At 37.6% G+C, this 19,481-nt stretch overlaps 1 protein-coding gene across 1 annotated transcript in view; it reads right to left on the bottom strand.

Annotated features, from left to right (window-relative positions):
• Nucleotides 1-626: 626 nt before the first annotated feature.
• Nucleotides 627-19,481, bottom strand: part of LOC103774267 (SH2 domain-containing protein 4B-like) — a gene marked incomplete at its 5' end in the record, with an annotated part of 30,682 nt that continues 11,827 nt past the window's right edge. The window contains 2 exons of the mRNA XM_008941658.1: nt 627-719; nt 3,823-4,043. Coding sequence (XP_008939906.1) covers nt 627-719; nt 3,823-4,043 — 314 coding nt within the window. The remainder of the gene's footprint in view (nt 720-3,822; nt 4,044-19,481) is intronic.

Genomic DNA, 19,481 nt, shown 5'->3' with positions numbered 1-19,481 from the left:
CTTTTTAAGTCAGAATTCAAAAGAGCAATGGCAAAGCTTCCAGCTACACCTAACCATTTAAGCAATCACAAACAGAAAAAGGATGCAGAAAAAAAAAGATTGCTTCTGGACTTGATGGTCTCCAGAGGTCCCTTCCAACCCCTAACATTCTGTGATTCTGTGATTCTTTTTATCAAAAGTGCACCACTGAGTAATGAGATTGTCAACAGCAACTAACAAACCTTGCTTTGGAAAAAAGAATCTGTTCACCAATATTGGTACCTCATACAATACAAATAGTTCCTGCCCATACTTCTTGCTACATTTTGTACTTTCAATCTTAGACATTAAGAAAATTAAGATAAGAATGTAGGGTACAGCAAAATTGGCCACAGCCCTTGAAATACTTCTGGGAATAGTCCTCATTTCTAATTTGCCAGTAATCTCTCACCTTTAAAATGCTAACAATATCAATAAGGATGATAAGTCAGATCCAAGCCAGAAATATTTTGGGCCTTCTAATGAGGATACTTTTTGGCCACAAGACCAGTGGCTTTAAAAGTTTGTTAAGTATTTTTCAGTGTTTACTTTTGTAGTTATCTATTACTACAGCTATCCAGAATTAGTTCCTGTTAGTCCTGGACCAGTTATTCAAATAAAGAGCTGTAGTCTGGTGGATTCTTCTGCTGTCCACATGGCTCCAGTAGTAGCTCCCTGCCTGAGGATGTGATGATTTCTTCCTAGAAAGACAAAACAAATTATAAAATCAAAGACCTAATCCCTTCCCCGTCTTCTAAGAAAAACAACCAATAGCAATAAAGATTACACTCCAATAAAAAAAAAAAATTAAACTCTACTGTAATTGGTAATCAATTACGAATCAACACTTGACAAAATAAGTACAGGCCAGCAACTGGATCAGATAAACTATTAACTTTTTTTCCACTTTTTATCTCATAGCTGCAGTAGTAACTTGTGCTAATATCAATAGTGAAATCAAACAGTGTAGCAAAAGGCTGTGGTTTTTACTGCCGGTAAATTGCTATTCTACTTAAGAAAAACAGCTACAAATGCCAATAAAGGATGTTCTCAAGGGTTAATTTAAGACATATGCCTGTCCTACTATGCTGCTTCCATAGACATTGGGGTGAAAGAAGCTCCCCCAGGCAGAACAACCAAGAGCTCAGTTTTGAGTGCTCACACAACAGTAACAGCATTCTGATTACAAAGAGGTGAAAGATACTAACCTTGCCAAGATAAAGACACTCTTTACAAATAGCACCTAATCTCATTAATTAAACACTCACATGCCAAGTTTGTCATTCCAGTAATTGATTACCAAAATGAATACAAAAAAAAAAAAAACAAAACTTCCCTGGAAAAGTAAAGACCTTGATCTTTGCACTTATTCCTAGAATAATGACAGTTCATTTTTGGTTTTGTGCAAGTTTAAGATTTATAGATGTACCAAAATGAGTCAGAATCCAGGACCATGTTGACTAAATTGGCAATCCTTCATCTGAAAATTTAGATCCAAGTTACTGATCTATAAACGAGCCTAACATTTTCTAAACTTGTCTAGTTTCTATTGAATTTCAGCAGAAATTTGGTGCCTGATTTCCTCGGAACACATGTAGACTCCCAGTAGTATCTTCCCAGTCGTTACAAAAGACTGAGAATAAGTTCAGGCAGTTACTAGTCAAATTAAATGCTTTTGAGAAGGTTATGAGGCAGTAAATACAAACATTTAGCAATAATCTTGGATATGCTGTTCCTGCTTTCCACACAGTAATTCAATGCAAGCTGTAGTAAAACGCACACTCACACCCTCTTCTGTGAGTTTGTTCTCTCAGCTCATGGTGACCATGCCCTCCTATCTGTCAGCTGAGTTGTTTGAGTGAGCTCTTAACTTTTTTCAAATCAAAGTGAAGCAGTTTTAGATGAATAAGTAACTACAAAATTAGCTGTGTCAGCCCAGCTCACTTTGACTGAAAGTGAAAAGGACCCTCAAAGAGAAGTCCACACAGCTTTTGAGGTGGGGAAGTATACTCTTGCCAAAAACAGTCCTGAGGAAGAAGCAACTTTTCCAGACGACAGAGCAATAGCTGCAAGAGAAAGTGTGCCTGCAGCACAACCACCTACTTAAAGATTGCACGGCAGATGGGCTTTGGGACACTTGACAATGTACTTCACCAGAAAGGATAGGCAGAAAAGCTTCATGGAAAACCATGTGAGAGACAGGATAAGAACTCTCCTGAAACGATGGCCAAAAAGACCAGTTTTAATATAGCTATTTGGCTAGATAGTTGAAAGAGAATTGTGGTGACATGAGAGGTGAACCAGGTTCTCTGACAGGCTTACTAGAGGGGGAGCTATTAATCATTAGCAGGGGACATCTAAGAAAACTTTTTTTGAAAACTGTCAGGAACTAAAAGCTATTCTGCTTCTGACAAATGCCTACCGTTGTCTGCAAACATATATGTTTCTAGTACAGTGATTGCCTGGGATGAGCTGTGATAAAAATATAGGAACATAGCTAGAGCAGAGATGGTTGGAATTGGTTGTCACCATCACCGCCCTCCAAGAGCACAGGGGATACTACTTTAGCCAGAGCTCCTACATCCAATGCCTGATAATCTGCATTTGAGGTGATGTACATGTGCTTTTCTCCCCCTGACAAGGCCCTGGTTAGATTCTTTCCAGTTGTACTGCATCTGGCTGGGATGGCATTAACTTTCTTCAGAGCATTCTGTAGGATGGTGAGTTTTGAATCTGTGGCTAAAAAAGTGTTGATACCACACTAATGTTTTGGCTGTTGCTGATTAGTGCTTGCACAGGGTCAAAACTGTCTTTTTCCCACTCAGGCCCTGCTGGCTGTGAGTAGGCTGGGAATAAGCAAAACGTTGGGAGGGGACACAGACCAGCTGGTTGACCCAAATTGGCCAAAAGGATATTCTGAATCATATAATGTCATGCTCAGCAATAAAAACTAGGATAGAGGAAGAATTGGGGGTTGGGGGGAGGGGGAGGTTGGCTTCCAAGGGAGCTACTGAGAAAGAACTGTATCAAATTAGGAGAGGAGTTTGGGGTTTTTTTTTTGACAAATGTGACATCTACTATCCTTCCATGTGGAAATATAATTTATGGAAATCTAATGTCATAGTTATCTTTGTGAGGACACTAAGGGAACAATGAAGGGATCTTGCAAACTAGCTGAAATAACAGAAAGATTTAAAAAATAAGGGAAATTAGACAAAAATAATCTCTGCTTGGTGTTTGTGAGACTGAACACTCAAAAATATTAAAGCTGTGAAGAAAAAGAGGAGCAAATAGAATTTGTTTGAGACAAAAGTGAAAAAAGGATAAAGAAGGAAATGGAACTAGAAAAGAGAGATGAAGAAAAAATGAAAAGATAGCTAAGAAAAAAGCAGAATTTAAACAGCTGAAGATGGGGAGAGATGCAGGGTGATAAAAACAACCTATGCTATCAGAAACAGTGCCAGTGTGTAGTCACACTCTGGCAACAAGAACCACAGGTTAGAGGCGAAGTAATTCAAACCCCTCAAAAGTCAAAGACAAGTAGTAAACTAATCTTGTAAGATTGCTTTGAATAATAAAGAATGACCCTTAGCAAATTCCTAAAAGATAATCCCTCCATGTTCCCTTTCTTTAGTGCAGGGCCCCACTCCTTTGCTTTTGCACATTATATACATATATATATATATGTATATTCTTTTCCTCTCTATAGTTACTACTACTTTCCAGCACGGTTTCAAATTACATAGTTCTTTAAATTATTAATCCATTCCACTCAGCTATTGATCTCTATCTAGCAAGTCTTACCTTGTGAAAATCAATAAGATCTGTCAGTGTTGCATGTCGGTTTGGATCTACCCCCAAGAAGCTGTAGAAATCCCCTGAAGCATCAACCAGGAAGTGTTTGAACCCACTTTGCTGGCGATAAGACAATGCATAGCCCCAGATTTTCTCACTGACTCGCACCAGGAATGTTCCTTCAGATTTGTTCATCAACAGCTCTTCTGCCTCCTGGCGGCTGATAATACCTGGCAAGAAAAAATCCCAGTGGTTATGCAGATAACAGGTCTGTCAGAGTAAATCCAATGCAACAAATACAGAGCAGAAGTGAAATTACAATGGCATAACTTCTCAAGATTGAAATGTTTATAGGAGGAGTCAGAGCTATGGAGACAACATTTACACTGTTTGCTTCTGAAGGATAGCTCTAAGAGCTTCCACAGAGTCTTGGTGGGATATGCTTTGTAATGATCTGATTAAGAACTGCTTTTTGCCATTCTTACTGCTTTTTCAAAGGAAGTGCATAAACACAACTGGCCTATCAGAGGAGAAGATTCTGTAGGTGTGCCCGTTACACAGACTGGCACGGTCTGGCGTTGCAGTCTGAATTTGCAATGCAGTTTGCAACAGTACTGCACTACTGACTGGTGTCGTCTTATAATTCTTCCATAGGCCCTAAAGAAGAAACATAAAGCAAGTACCAGGCCAAAAAGCATTTGTCTGCTTTTGTAAATCCACACATACACACACTTATAGATGCATATAGATAAACTGGACCACAAAAAAAATCATCCTGCAGTTTAAGAGAGCTGCTAACAGAGAGAGGCATTTTAGGTTACTTATTCACAGGCATGCATTTCCAGGGAACATTAGCACAGAGGAAAATAAAAAACAAAGATCACAGTCCTTTCCTCTGGGACATTTCAGGCTTAATATCAGAATAATCATCTCCACTACTTAAAAACTGTAGCATGAGCTAAACAGAGTACCAACATAAAGAAAAGACTGAATATTGTATTTCTTGACCAGAAATGAGCTCATCTTTACAATTCATAACAAACAATAATGAGTTATGCACCTTGTTCTGGAACAAGAGAAGGCAAAATTAGCTGGGGCTTCTTGCAGTATGTAGCTACCATTCTATAGTCATTTTCTCTATAAGGCAGCTTGACTCTCTGGACAAACTCAACCAGGGAACAAACTGTCTCCACATATCCTGGTCACCAAGGAGTTGTGTTATAGATTAATTCATTCCATTGTTACACGATGAACTTATATGTCAGGGCAAAAGAGGGATCACAAATTGAGATTTTTCAGAGTAAGCAAGAGAAAAAGTTTAACAGGTAGAACTTTCAAGAATGTTCCCATTTACTTCTTCTGTGTTGAAGAAATCTTCATCTCTCTTTTTCTTTCTGTCCCTAGGACACAACACTGAAGTTGCTGGTACTTCTACTTGAAAACAGGGTATAACAGACAAACCCTGTTCTGATCACAGCCCATGTAAAAGGTGTGATCAGAATTGCACCCAGCACTGAACCAGGTCTTACCATCCATCTAGAGAGCCTGGTTCCCATTTGTCTGGTAGGTCTACAGGTCAGTAAGCTCGTGTCTCATAATTATCTGTGAAATACCGGACGCTCACTTTAATCAGGAGCAGATGTTGAATTAGGCCATTCTGAATGTGAACCTGGCACAAATGTCAATAAATAATATATGTGCATGTTCCAAAGTTACCCTCTGTGAAGCTAAGCTTTCTCTAAACAATACATGTAATATTTAATGCAACTGCTTATCATCACAGAATTCCACACATCTCCTAGTGAGAGCTCCATGGAGTGCAAATACTGAAAAGCCACATCGTCTTAGTGCAATAGTAATCATAGCCCAGGGATGGCAAATCTGTACAAAGAAGAGCCTACCTGAAACACCAGAGTTTAAGATACTCTGAGTCCATAAGAAAGGTTCTTTTCTACTTTGAGACAATGAATTTCTTTCATGGCTTTTCTTGGCGCAATGATGAACATGACAAGAGCTCCATCTCAGTAGGGCTCAGAGGTCCCTACTGAAATATCCTCAGTACTAAGAAACATACACATATATATTCTTCTCAATGGCATATGGTTCTTTTTTTCTGCAGGATATTACACGATCTTTGCACTAAACATGCAAAACAGGCAGTAAACATGCAAACACGTGTTTCTTTAGGAACAGCACGCAACTGCTCAGCCAACAGTGTCAATTGATGTACCTTGTAAAACTAAAAACAGTTTTACTGGAAGTATTTCAAAATAAACTGTTAAAAAGTCTTGAACTCTGTTGAAATGAAAACATAGTACATGAATCCATGTGATACAGCATATCATGTGATCATCCAGGTGCCATGTGTCAAAAAGTACAAAAAATTGATTGTGAAATCACACTGTTAATCTAATTTTCTCTCAGATTTCCCTAATTTAAACATACAACGAAAGGTTTTATTAGTGAGTATGATGCCTTCTTCCTTGACAAATCTCTGCTAGAAAAACATGTAGACGAGCCACACTAAGCAAGCTCAGGAGCATTCAATAATACAAGAAAGGATAAACAGTTCCATCAATAGCAAATACTACACTAATTCAAATAATCAAGATTTAGATTGTAATTCTAGATTGAAACCATGCTGGTGACAGTAAGCAGTATCAGAACTGTTATGCAGCTTTGCTAGGGAATGAGGTAGCTGAGACAATTTAGCGCCCATAAGAACAAAGAATATGTAAGAAAGAACAGTTGTAAAAAATGAGGGTTTGTATTACATAGTAAACGTTACTTTTAGGATATTTCTAGGGTTTGAATGACCCTCACTGCCAGGTATATGATAAGAAACTCATTTACCATTGATTAGTTTAATGTTAAACAATCTGTTCACCTGCTCTCAACCTGCTAAAACACTGCAGGCTTCCACGTGATATCTTCTCTGCCAGACCTTATTTTTGTCCTGTGTGCTTTATATCATTGAGTAGGTGAGAAATGCTACATTGCTCATGGCCAAGTTTTTTTTTTTTAATTCTCTTTTCTGCTAAAGATAGTGTAATAAATTATCAGCTTCCTTTCCATTTTCTTTTCTTTTCTTGATTCTGTTAACTGCACATGGAAAAAACTATCTCTCTCCAAAACCTCCTCCTTCTCTCTACCTCCCAGTTATTTTTATTTTTCTCTGGTTCCATTCCTCAGTAAGTGGTGACTGCAGCAATGAAAGTCTCCTTCCACCATTTAAAGAAATATGTTCCATGTTCAAGACAACTGGAAGAAAAGTGGCACTGCTCACTCCTGAGACAGCTGTGGAGAAAGAGACAACATCTGTGAAACTGGAAATATTATCTGGAAAATACTGATGCTTTGAAAGTTTTCTTCTCTCCCTAATTCTTTCTAATCTCTTAAAAACACAAAAGATAAAAGGCAACATCTTCACTTGGTGTAAAGCAATACCAAGTCAAAAGCAGTAATCCTCTCATATAAGCACAACTTTGCTAATCAGCCATTTAAATAAATAACTTACAATTTATCAGTCCATCATCAGTATCGTCATTTTAACTTGTCATGTGGCAATAACACAAATAACATATTTGGACAGCAGTTAGCTATCCCACTGAAACTCACGTATTTGCCTGTCATGTCAAATGACTTCTCTCAGAGTATATAAACTCCTGTTGTCTGTAACAAAGTGTAAAAGAGCAGTAGGGTTTTAGACTGGGAGAAGGTCAAAGGTGTAACTAACTCCTCTTGAAAGCATGGAAAACCTATGACATAGCTTGAGTTTTAGCCACCTGCACCTCAAATCCACTGTAGGCATCTATTATATCATATGCATCTACCTGTCCACTTTAAACATTCTAGTATTGTAGTGCTTATACATATTAACATCTTTGATTTTTAGCAATAGAATAACCATTTGGAAGGCAGTTACTTCAAATCACAGGACGTTCATTATTAACTGACACCTTCTTAATTAACTGCTTCACATTTTTAAATACAGTCCCTGGAATGACAATTTACAGATGATAGGCAAGGCTTAACATTTTTGTTGTAACTATGTTCTTTTTACTGCCACTAATCTTCCAAAAAGGAAAAAGAATATCCTATCACTTAAGAGTATACTAAGGTCATGTGTGTCCATTATGAATTCAGTGGGCACAGCTAGAAATCTTGATGCTATCCTCCAGGTTTACAGCAGCCTCAATAGTAGAAAATGCTGTTCTGAAATATTATGCAATGATACTTCAGCTTCCCACTCTTCTCTCAGCATTATCTTGCATACATCTGTAGTGAAAACCATGTTGATCACAAAGTCCAAGTCAGGTAGACCATGCAGCTGCATGCCTGGAAGCATGAAACTCAGCATCTGACAAGGTGGCCAGCACAGGGCCAGTGTGGCAGCCATCACTAGGTCAGTATCTGGTGTTATCTGGATGCCTGGAGGAGTACAAAGCAGGGAAGAGGCCTCGTGGTCTTAGTCTCCCATAGTCTTAGCCCTAACAAAAGGAGCCACTACCTTCACCCATACAGGTGTGAAATAATGGACTTTGTGGCATTAACATAAGCGATAAGATGGTCTGTAGTCATCCCCACCTGCATTTATAACCTGCTGATGTACTGTAAACATTTCAGTATAAACATCACCCCAATGTCAGCCCAGAAATCGGGACAGGATCAGCTCAGAACCACGCCGACGACAGACGGACTGACGCATCCGCTCCTTCGCCATGCCCCGACCCCAGACGCTCTGTGGGCAGCACTCCCTCAGCCAGCACTGACAGGCAGACTTTCCCTCCCTGGGCGTATTTCACATTTTTTCTCCTCAGGTGCATTTCTGTGCTTCCCTGAGTGTATCTTTGGATCTTGTCGTGACTTTACTGTATCTTGTTCCACTGTATTTCTCTTCAACGGGCTTGTCTATTTGCCAGGCAGCCAGGCCTACCGCGGGCAAGTTGTTATTGCTGTTAGGGCATGCGTGTGTGTATAGGGTGTTTTTATTATTAGTAATAAGCATTTAGTTATACCTGGAGCTTTTAATTTATCACTGGCGATCCAAAAGACTCCATAAATGTTGCTGTGAATAAACAATGGCTCTTTCTCTCCCCATTTGAATCTGTCACATATTCAGTACTAGCCTCACAAGACTGGATTTATTTCCTGATTTTCACAACAACATCCTGGAGTGAAACTCATGAGATTGAATACATAAATATTTGCTAAGAAAACGCCAGAACAAGCATGAATCCAAACTAGAAAGCTGATAAACTTTGCTAACAAGGCAAGACTATGTACTAGAAGTAAAAAAAAAAATTTTCTTTCTTAATTATACAAATAAATTTACATCATGTGCATTGTTGTAATCTACTAGTGGTCTAATGTACCACATCTAATAACAATGTCAATATATAAAGATAATTTGGCCTTTAATGATCAGTATCTTCTTAATATGCACATGTGCATTTATATACACCAAGAGGTCAACTAAGATTAGAGGGATAGCAGGTACAAATGCAGCACAGAAACACTTATTTACTCTTCTGCAATGGAAGCCATCTTCTTAGCTGACATTTGCTCTTTTCATAATTTTCCATTAGCTCAATCTCAAACATTGTAGTGCTTGAGGTTTTACTCACAAACCAAAAGCATCACAAATACTGGTATGAGTAAATATTAATGACAGCATTCATGCCAAAAGTGCTTTCATGAGCATTATGAAAAGCCTTATATTTAATGCAAAATTGATTTGTTGAACAATTAAGAATATTCACAGGTAATCAATGAAGAGGAGAGAGACTTATCCTGTTTATACAGCTTAAGACATCTAACCAGAAAAGGGTGTGATTTAGGTCACCAATCAAAATTAGGAGCAGGATCCAAAACAGAAGCCAATACCAGTATCTCCTGTTTTCAATGGGATTAGGTCAAAGCCCATATGAATATAAATACTCCTGGCAATCGTGTCATGAATAATGCACGTGTTGAAGGTCATATAGATATATTACATCTAGAGCTAGTTTAAACAATAAATAAACGAGTAAACACAAGGAATTATGAGGACTTAGCAGATAACTCCTGAATAATGTAAAGGGCTATATTTGTCCAATTACACAGGCAGATCTGAACAGTAATTTGAAAGATAATGATAAAATGGCTTAAGGATTAGAATGACCAGTTTGCTGAGCACCAGTTAATCCCTTCCATTTTTTGGAACTGAAAAACTGAGCTAGACTACTATAAGTATACCATTTGGAATAAAACATTTTCCAAAGGGCAATAAAGAAGTGAATTTTCTAAAAATTTCTAAATAAATGTCGTCTCTTTGAGACTTAATTTGAGAGTCCAAAGGTGGATTACATCTCACCTAACAAGAAAGCTGAAACAAATTTCAGAACAAATCACTATAAAATCCTGAAAATAAATTTGCATAGAACAGATTTTAGGGTCTTGAGTGTTTTTGATCAAGATAGAAAAGTTCTGGTTTGAGGACAGGAAAATATATGACAGGTTTTTCTGCCTACATTATTATAATAATAAAAATAATGTAGTTGGAAGCAAAGACACAACTGACCTGGGACCAAAATATGAATAAAGGCCATTAGTTTCAAAATAAATAAATAATCAGAAGAGTAAATAGAAATTCAGAAGGGATTAATCCAACTGAAGCCAGTATTGTTTAGGAAGAGCTGACAGCCTATGTTAGCATCCCAAAATTCACACAAACCACTGTCAGGCAGTGCCAGGACAGCTTGTAAGAACACTAGTGTATGAACCTAATGAAGGGGCTCACAGGTTTCAGAGCCCACAGCAAAAGTACATATACATGAGGAACAAACACAAGCTAAGGTGAAAACTGAAGCTGGGGAACTGATGTTTAGAATAAATCTGAACTCTTTTTGATCCCATAATACAGTTGGACAGCACAGGCTTGAGACAAATGTTCAAATGTCTGATACTATCAACCAGCTCTGGTGTAGGAGAAGCTGAAAAATCCATCTCCTTCGACCACTCAGAAAGATCAAAAGCATAAAAGGAGGAAAGGTGAGGCGATTGCTTCCCTGCAGTGCAAGAACAGAGCAGCTATAGTTCATGGTCTCAAGGAAGACCAGTCTCTACATCACTCAAAACAATAGTTTCCTCAGGCTAACATTTTTAATTCTCTCCCACAGGTCAAAGTCTGTATGTGGATTCTTAAGCTGACTAAATATACTTACAGTTGTACATCAGGAATGACACAATTAATTGACACGACTGTGTTGTCTAGGCTGAATATGTTATCACTGAGACTACTGACATCACATATAATTTAAAGAACACTTCATTTATGATGGTTTACAGACTGATCTGCAACTAAAATAGACAAAGGATACTGTACATATCTAAGTCATAGCTTGTCATTTCAACAGCATTTACAGCAAGAGTAGCATGCACAATTAAATACATGCATGCACAAATGTTTGCAGCAATGGGATCTTACAGTATGCCATATTGTTAAAAAGGTTTCCTCCTCTCCTTCCCTTTAGTCAAAATACTTTTTCAGGTAGTGCAACACAACAAATAGTGAGACATCAACAGTATTGTGTGAGAAAAGGAATGGCTGTGAGGTAACAATAGCTCTGCCCCTGCTATTTCAGAATAGAAGCCATGAAGAGTGAAAAGCAAAGGAGTAAATCAAAGACAGCTGGTAATAGAAACAAAGCTGTTGAAGCTATTCACCATCTGCTGTTAATACAGGGTTGACACACATGGGACTACATCTTCAAAGGAGTTCTGTTCCCATTTAGGCATCAAAATAAGTGGTCAGGTTTAAAAAAAAAAAGATCCTCACAAAACCAACCAACCAACCAACCAAAAAAAATCAAACTAGAACAATGTTTGGGGGGGTGGGTGTGGTTTTGGTTTGTTCTTCAAAACATAGCCACAAGTGTCATGGTAGGAGCCCAAGAGCCAAGGGATGCTGAATTCCTATGAAATTCTTTTCCTACTTAGAGCTGGTCATAGTTCAGACATTTCATGCTGAGTTTTATGTTGATAATCTGATTTAAGTCCTAGTAAATAGCACAGTAGCCATAAGCGTTACTAAGTAAGGGGTTATAGAGGCCTCTCTGCTGATAATAGAGAAAATTGTGCAGTAGGCCACAAACAGCAACACCTAAAATATGAGTAAATAAACGAAAGCCTTCCTATCTGCATAAAACTGCAATGGGAGGCAAAGCTGGCACGTATTCAGAAATCAACTGATAAATTGCACATTTGAAATACACTGACCATGTCACGGCTACGTTGAGTGCTCAGTGGTCAGTACAGCGCCAGCCTCCTCTCTGAGCTACACAGGCAAAGTGACACCGGTCAGGGAGCCTCTGGAGAAACCTTTCTTTGTTCCACATTCATCACTTTCTTCTGTGCAAGCTCAAGAGGAATGCATGCAGTAGCATATATAAGACAAGAGACAAATCTGTCCTGTTGAAATGTGAGTAGAAGTCCATTCAGCACCCCTTCTTCACCATTCCTCTCTTTTGTAACCATCTTAGTACATTTCAGATGTACGAAGAATTGGAAACAATACATCACTGAATCTCAGCTACTTGCTCAGTGGGCCTTGCTCAGTATGGAAAGTATGCTCTGGGCTATGTACAGACACACAGAAAACCAAGGCCCAGAGCAATATTGTTTATCTGCTAGCAAAAGATCCCTTCGGGCAAGGACGAGCCATAAAGATAACACACCATGCCCTAAACAAGCTCTCGCTGAAGACTTCTGTGCTACACAAGAATATCATGAGCCTCTACGTGCAGGAGAAGTTTACTAAGGAACAGTATATCTAAAAATAGCTATTTTTTTGTGGTTGTTTGTTTGGTTGGTTGTTTGGTTTTTGTTGTTGTTGATTGGTTGGTCTATTTTTTTGTTCTGTGTGTTTGGTGGGTTTTCTTGTTTGTTTGGTTTGTTGTTTATTTGTTTTGTTTTTTTTTTTTAATAAATAATACAGATTCATCTCTCTGTTGTGTCAGGATAAAACAGCTCTTAGACTAAAGAAAACTTAGACTTCAGAAGCTTTCTTAATTCTTTCTTAATTTCCTAAGGCTGAGATTCCCTAAATCCATTAAAAACCTACTGAAATTCTGAAGGAATTTCAAAGAGTGCCTTACTCCCCTAGGAATCTTTGAAAATCCTGTCTAAACAAGCAAAGCAGTTTAATGACTATTTTTCTTCAGGTTTACGGAAAATCAGATGTGCTACATCCATTGTTGCCAGTGTGGCTCACAGTTAAATCCCTATGCCCTCTGCAGAAAATATAACCCCTAATTGTCTCCTTTAAAGTTCATTCTATATCCAAGCTATCAAAAACTGTAAAAACCCTTTATACTCACTGTCAAAATATTTACACCTTGTTCACTAACAAGCAGTGCAGCACATAAAAGACAGGCGTTTGTATTACCTGTCTGAATATACCACTGGTATAAATAGAGCTATAAATTTCTCTGTGAATGTCTCCTCAAAGCATAGTGTTGGTTTCTATCTTTCCTTCCTTTCAGACCAGCCTAGCCTGGCATTACCCAGGAAGAAAACTCTTCTCTTTGTACATCATTGATTGTCACCTATCAGAGGAGAAAAGGTAGCACAAAAGACCTTTAACTTTTAATCTCATATATATATTTCCTGATTTATTTTTTTTAGAGATGGGCTTTTCTGACCTGAAATCCCTGCATTAAACCCTGCTATTGCCCTTTAATTTTTGTAAGTTTTCTCCTTTACATCTAAACAACTTCTGAAAAGAAGCTTATTTTTTTAAAAATGGAACAGTTAAGGATTCAGTTTTCCATGGTTTCTCAATCTATATTATGTGTGTAGTTCACCATGTATTATCAGTAAATTGACAGAAATTTAGAGGCAAGAATATTTATTTTTGTTTTACACTGACTAAAGTTAGAAAACTCTATGTTCTAGTAAAGTCAATGGAAGATCAACAGGGAGTTTCCAAGCACTTAAATAGGATGCCCTACATAAACAGTACAAATATTCTTCATAATAATGTTTTTTTTTCTTTGCTGATGTGATGACTGGGAAATAAAATGTTTCTTCTTCAAGGAAAAAAAAAGAAAAGTAAATACTTCTGGACCTATATAAGTATCCTATAGGCTTTATAGATAGTTGATATTTCCTCAAATAGCATGAAAAATAAATGTATTCATTAGGATGTCTGCAAACACCAAATAAGGATCAAACAATGCTTTGAGAAAATATCAGTACACTAATCCAAATTGGGAACATTTTATTCATCTGTAACACCACAGCAATACCTCGCGAGCTCAGCCTGATAGGGCTAGAAATAGCAGAGGGGTGTAACTCAAAAACACTGTTGAGCTAAGAAGCTGATTTAAGTTCTGATCCTGGCCAAGCAAACAGAAATATATCTGGTAAAATAATCCCTGACACTCTGTTTTGTGTTAAAATTGAAAAGTGTGGAGTTTTTTAGAAGACTCATGGCCAGTAATCTCTTAAATACTCCTGAGGGAAGCATGGACATGATGAAACATGGAAGACTGCACTTTTACCAAACCAACTGCATGAAACAAAATAAAGCCCACAGTGAGAGTTTTCTTTGCTTTTGACTTCTGTAAAAAGGAAAAGAATTAAAAGTAGTCTCTTTACCCCTTTCTGGCTTTGTAAAACCCATTCTGAGACAACATTACCAGATGACACTCCAGGGCAACACATAGACCAAAGAGAAGAATAGCACATGGAATAACATTCTTCGAAGTAGCCGTGGTGATACATAGATGACAGTCCTGCAGAGACTGGCTGATAGGTGGTTACTGAAGGAGGGCTGGGAGGTACAGTCGGGAACACAAATGGAGAAAACTCTGTGAGGCTGGGGGGAATTCTTTCTTGAATTGAAGCCTCATATAAAAAAAAAGAATTTAAAGAAAAATTAATATAAAAGTAGAAATTCAAAATCATCAGTCACTGGATACTGTAAACTCTGAAGGTATTAGAATTCGAATGGAGTGCGAGTTCTCTAGTATGCCATGCAAACCGCATTTGGAACTTAAAAGTCTGCACATCTGCTCACTTAGTGCATGAAGACATTACCATTTCCCACTTTCTGGAAGTGGAAGACAAAAATGAAAAATTGCAAGCATTAAAACTACTGTGAGTTTCAGAGAGCACTTCTGAAACAAACACCTCTTCAGATTTGTATCCGCTTGCTGCTTCTCTCTTCATTCAAGTATGTACATTTAACCACCGAGATTTTCTTTGAAAACCAGTGTCAGAAGAAATACTTGTACCTGCAAATCAGCAGGTGTTTAATTTTAACAAGAAAGACAAGTCAAACACAAAACTTCAACCTAGAATGATAAACCACGCAACCTTTTAGAAGAGCATATATATTCTACTAGGTCCAAAATAAGCATTACTGGAGTGTGGAATATTTTACAAAACATGTAATTCCATAAGAACTATTTAAATAGTTAAGTGCTGAACAAATATAAAATATATTTATTTGAGCACCAGGTTCTGTACAATACATTTTATATATTGATGTTTCTTAAGGAGTAAGATGCTTCTTTCTGTCCTCGAATAATTTTGACATAAGAAAAACACAATATGCTAAGCCAAATTATATATGCCTGCACTTACAGTATTGAAATGTAAATAATTTTTGATGTTTCCAAATTGTGAATACATCATTTATGTTTGCAAATGCAGACTGGATCCTTTGTGAAACCAACCCCTCCTTCTAAAAATGTGGCCACAGAATAAAACTTAAAAAAAATAAATTAGATGGACTGAATGAGAGCACATTTTAAGAACATCTGAAGAACAATAATCATGCTAGTAGTATAAAATGGAAGACAACTGAATTTACTTTAACTAGCAGTTGTCACTAATACTTCTATGGATCTAAATACTTTTCTATATGATGCATCTCTGCAGCAGAAATTATAAATACTTAAATTACTTTCCATAAAGGCAATTAGTTTGCAGTTCTACCTAAAACAAGCTTCACAATTACTGCTGTGAAAAAGAGAAGAGAAATTTTGATATAAGGACTATTAGATATTCAAGATCAGCATTTATGTAAACTGAAACCCAAATCTCTCCATATACATCCATACTTAAGTTTTATGCAAATGTCAAATTTCTGTGAAGAAACATCTTGAATAGTGTAATATAAAGTGCAGAGCTGTGTTGGAAGAGTTTGTAATTCTACTGATTAACAACAGGTGATATCCAGGTTGATCATGTTTTTGAGCATTAGGAATTTTCAGAGCATTCTGTGGGAGTCTTCCTGGTACAGTGCTGGCTTAAAAGGGTTAATTTTGGGCTAGTGCTGATTTGTCATTCGGTATACTGTGAGTACATTATGAATACAACTTCATTAATTTAGTGGTCTCATTGTAAGAGCATTTATCCAATGAATGGACACTGAAACGTCTATAAGTTAACAGAAGTTAATTGAGTTACATGGTAGTAAACAAAATATCACATTACAGCCTCTGAGAAGCTGCTAATTTGCTATAGTTGCTAATGTTTTTCCAATGGCCTTTTCATATTGATACTGATTTGCATTAATGTAGCTACACTATTTTAATTTGCTTTTTATTGGAGTGTATGGAAGTTAGATTTTGATTCTTCACTTCATCCAACAAGACTCGTTAAACCTATAGTTTGACCATCAGTTCCATAAGCAACTAGATTTGACTCTTTGATTTTGGGGTCCATTCTACATCAGCTCTAGAAAGGCAGCCCAAGGCTCATTCAGGGGGGTAGGGACCAGAATGACATCGTTACTAGTGCGGAGTAAGCTCCAGCTTCCCTCTTCCCATATTATCCTCATACCCTATAACATAGCTGAGGGTTCCTGTATGCTCCTGGCACAAAACTATTCATTTTAGGAAGAACTTAAACTATTGTTAAATATTTGGCCTGCAGCTCATAGCCAATTTGGCACATTATCATGAATACACTCTGTGGATATCAGTTGATAATGGCAATTACAGTGCAATTGGCTCTGCAGTCACCACAGTAATTTGTCAGTATAAGGTATAACAGCTTTTCAGGAGACTTTAATGGCAAATGAGAAGAAAAGCAGTTGAATGCATTTTCAAGTTGTTTTTAAATAATGAAACAGTCCTTGTTTATTAACAAAAACACAATCCCACACAAAAATAACCGATCAACCCTTCTCTTTTTTTATAATGAAATTAATAGATCCAAAAAGCAGGGAAACTTTACCTGTATACAAATACCTACATGTGCTTATGATGGTCTTCAAAAGCACATCTTACAGCCTACCTAGAACACTATCATCTCACAGGTTTTGAAGAAGCTGTGAAGATACATCTTCCATAAACCTAAATGACAACTGTAATAGGAAATCACAGTGTTAACAAAGCTCACCCAATAGAAGGAGAAAAATAAGATTCACAGTTAACATGGAGCCCTGGAAATCAAATTTTAAGGCTGACATTAGATAAATAAGCAGAAAATATACTATGTTCTTGGCTTTTCATGCCTCTTTCATAGGTAAATGAAAATGTTGTTGCCTCAGATACATTCGATTTGTGTAAGGTTTAAGAGTGCATACCTTTTTTTTAGGTGCATTAGCAGTTAAATCCAAAATCTAGTTACATTTGTGAGAATCAGTGAACTTAGAAGAAATTTTTCTACATGTTTTTTAGTTAAGTAATCATTAGAACTTTTATTACTAAAAGGAATACAAATTTAAATCATGTTCTATGTGGAGTATTTGCCTACATTCAAATTAATATAGCAGTTCCAGACAGACTTCTACAAAGTATTTTGGTGTAGTATTTTCTGTAAGTACTTAAGAAAATACACTTTATCTATCTGAAAAAAAAAAAAAAAACCAACCACATATATATAGGGGTAATATTGATAACTCATTTTTCTTTTCACACACTTGGCTAGATTGGGAAACTTTAAGCTAACTGTTAATTACAGTGCTTTCTAGCTACCTGCATCATTCTTGCATATTAATTTAGTGTACTGTTCCTCAGGGGAAAATGTTACCTTTAATCGATCAATAAACTGAACCAGATACTGAAGCACTGTTGAAAGTCAAATGAGAGTAATATTGGGATAGCAGAAACTTCACACCTAACGAGCAACAGTATAATAATCACATGCAGCTCTTACAAGGAACCAGTTCTGGACATCCTCTGAGGTTTGACCCAACTCCCAGTTAAACCACTAAAAACCAGTCACTAAGTAGCCTCATTTCCTACCAACACTGGAATTAAGGTAAATGAGCTAGGCTCAAACTCACAGCAGTATAACCTGAATTAAGTGTTTGAAGCCATTACTTAGTAAGCAGAAATGGCTTCAATAGAGGGACTAACTTCATTTGAGGTTCTGAAAAAGTTACAAATAGAAGCAAACAGATTTTTTTACTTAATTTCTAATTCTCCCCCTCTACTTTGCTTTCATGAGACCTGGAGTACTGTGTTCCACTCTGGAACCCTCAGCACAGGAAAGACACAGACCTGCTCAAGTGAGTCCAGAGGAGAGCCACAAAGAGAGGGCTGGAACACCTCTCCTATGAGGACAGGCTGAGAGAGTTGGGCTTGTTCAGTCTAGGGGAGAGAAGGCTCCAGTGAGACCTTATTGCAGCCTTGCAATACTAAAAGGGGATGTGCAGGAAAGCTGGGGAGGGACCCTTTATCAAGGTGTGTAATGATAGGATGAGGGGTAATGGTTTTTAACTGAAAGAGGGTAAACTTAGACTAGATATTAAAAAGAAATTCTTCACTGGAGCAGGTTGCCCAGAGTTGTGGATGTCCCATCCCTGAGTGTGTTCAAGGTCAGAGTGGATGGGGCATTGAGCAGCCTGGTCTAGTGGGAGGTGTCTCTGCCCACGGCAGTGGGGTTGGAACTAGATGATCTTTAAGATCCCCTCCAACCAAAACCGTTCTAGGTAAAGTCTGGAATTAAGAGTCTTTCACTTACGCTAAATTTTGTCAATGAAACTATTCCACTTTAGAGGACCAGAGGATCTGAAAACAGACAGCAAATGTGCAGGATCATTTGCTACTATCACCATCTTAGCCCTCAAAGCTACCCTGTTAACAGTAGCATGGTTAAGAGAGAAAATAGGAGAGGGAGCTCTATCCCCCTGCCTAACAAACTATTACTTTCCTGTATCTGCAACTGAAATATCTAAAAATGTTTGCAGCTCACTTCAACTGCAAAAGACTCTTTTTATCAAGGACACAAGAATGAATCTACATGCACTTATGAAAGATCTATGCTGTGTTTAATTGTGAGAAGCAGTGGTAACAGCGGTAGCAAAATGTCCCACAGAATTATGTATTATCTAGATCTGAGTCCTCCCTGTCATAGATTAAAAACTATTGTGTATTATAATACAGATGTTAATCCTGGACAGAGAGGTAAGGTATGATCCAGTCAGAGCCAATGCTAACCAGCATACTAATTGCCATAGTTTCTTTGGAGTTTTACCTGTTAAAAAGATTCAGGAGTTTGTGGTTTGACAGTGCCATTCACTCAAAGGCCAGGAGAAGAAGGAAGAACTGACCTCTCCAAAACCCAGGAGGCAAGAAAGGGTGCTGTCATTCCCTTAACTTTTAAGTGGAAGGGCAAATTTATGTCTCCCACACTTCACCTCATTCTGCCTCCATGCCAGTGTCACA

The sequence above is a fragment of the Merops nubicus genome, unplaced genomic scaffold (genome assembly GCF_000691845.1).
Source record: "Merops nubicus isolate BGI_N331 unplaced genomic scaffold, ASM69184v1 scaffold6486, whole genome shotgun sequence".
In the NCBI taxonomy this organism is placed as follows: domain Eukaryota; kingdom Metazoa; phylum Chordata; class Aves; order Coraciiformes; family Meropidae; genus Merops; species Merops nubicus.
The sequence above is the reverse complement of the archived record's forward strand: the minus strand, read 5'-3'. Positions and strand labels throughout refer to the sequence as shown.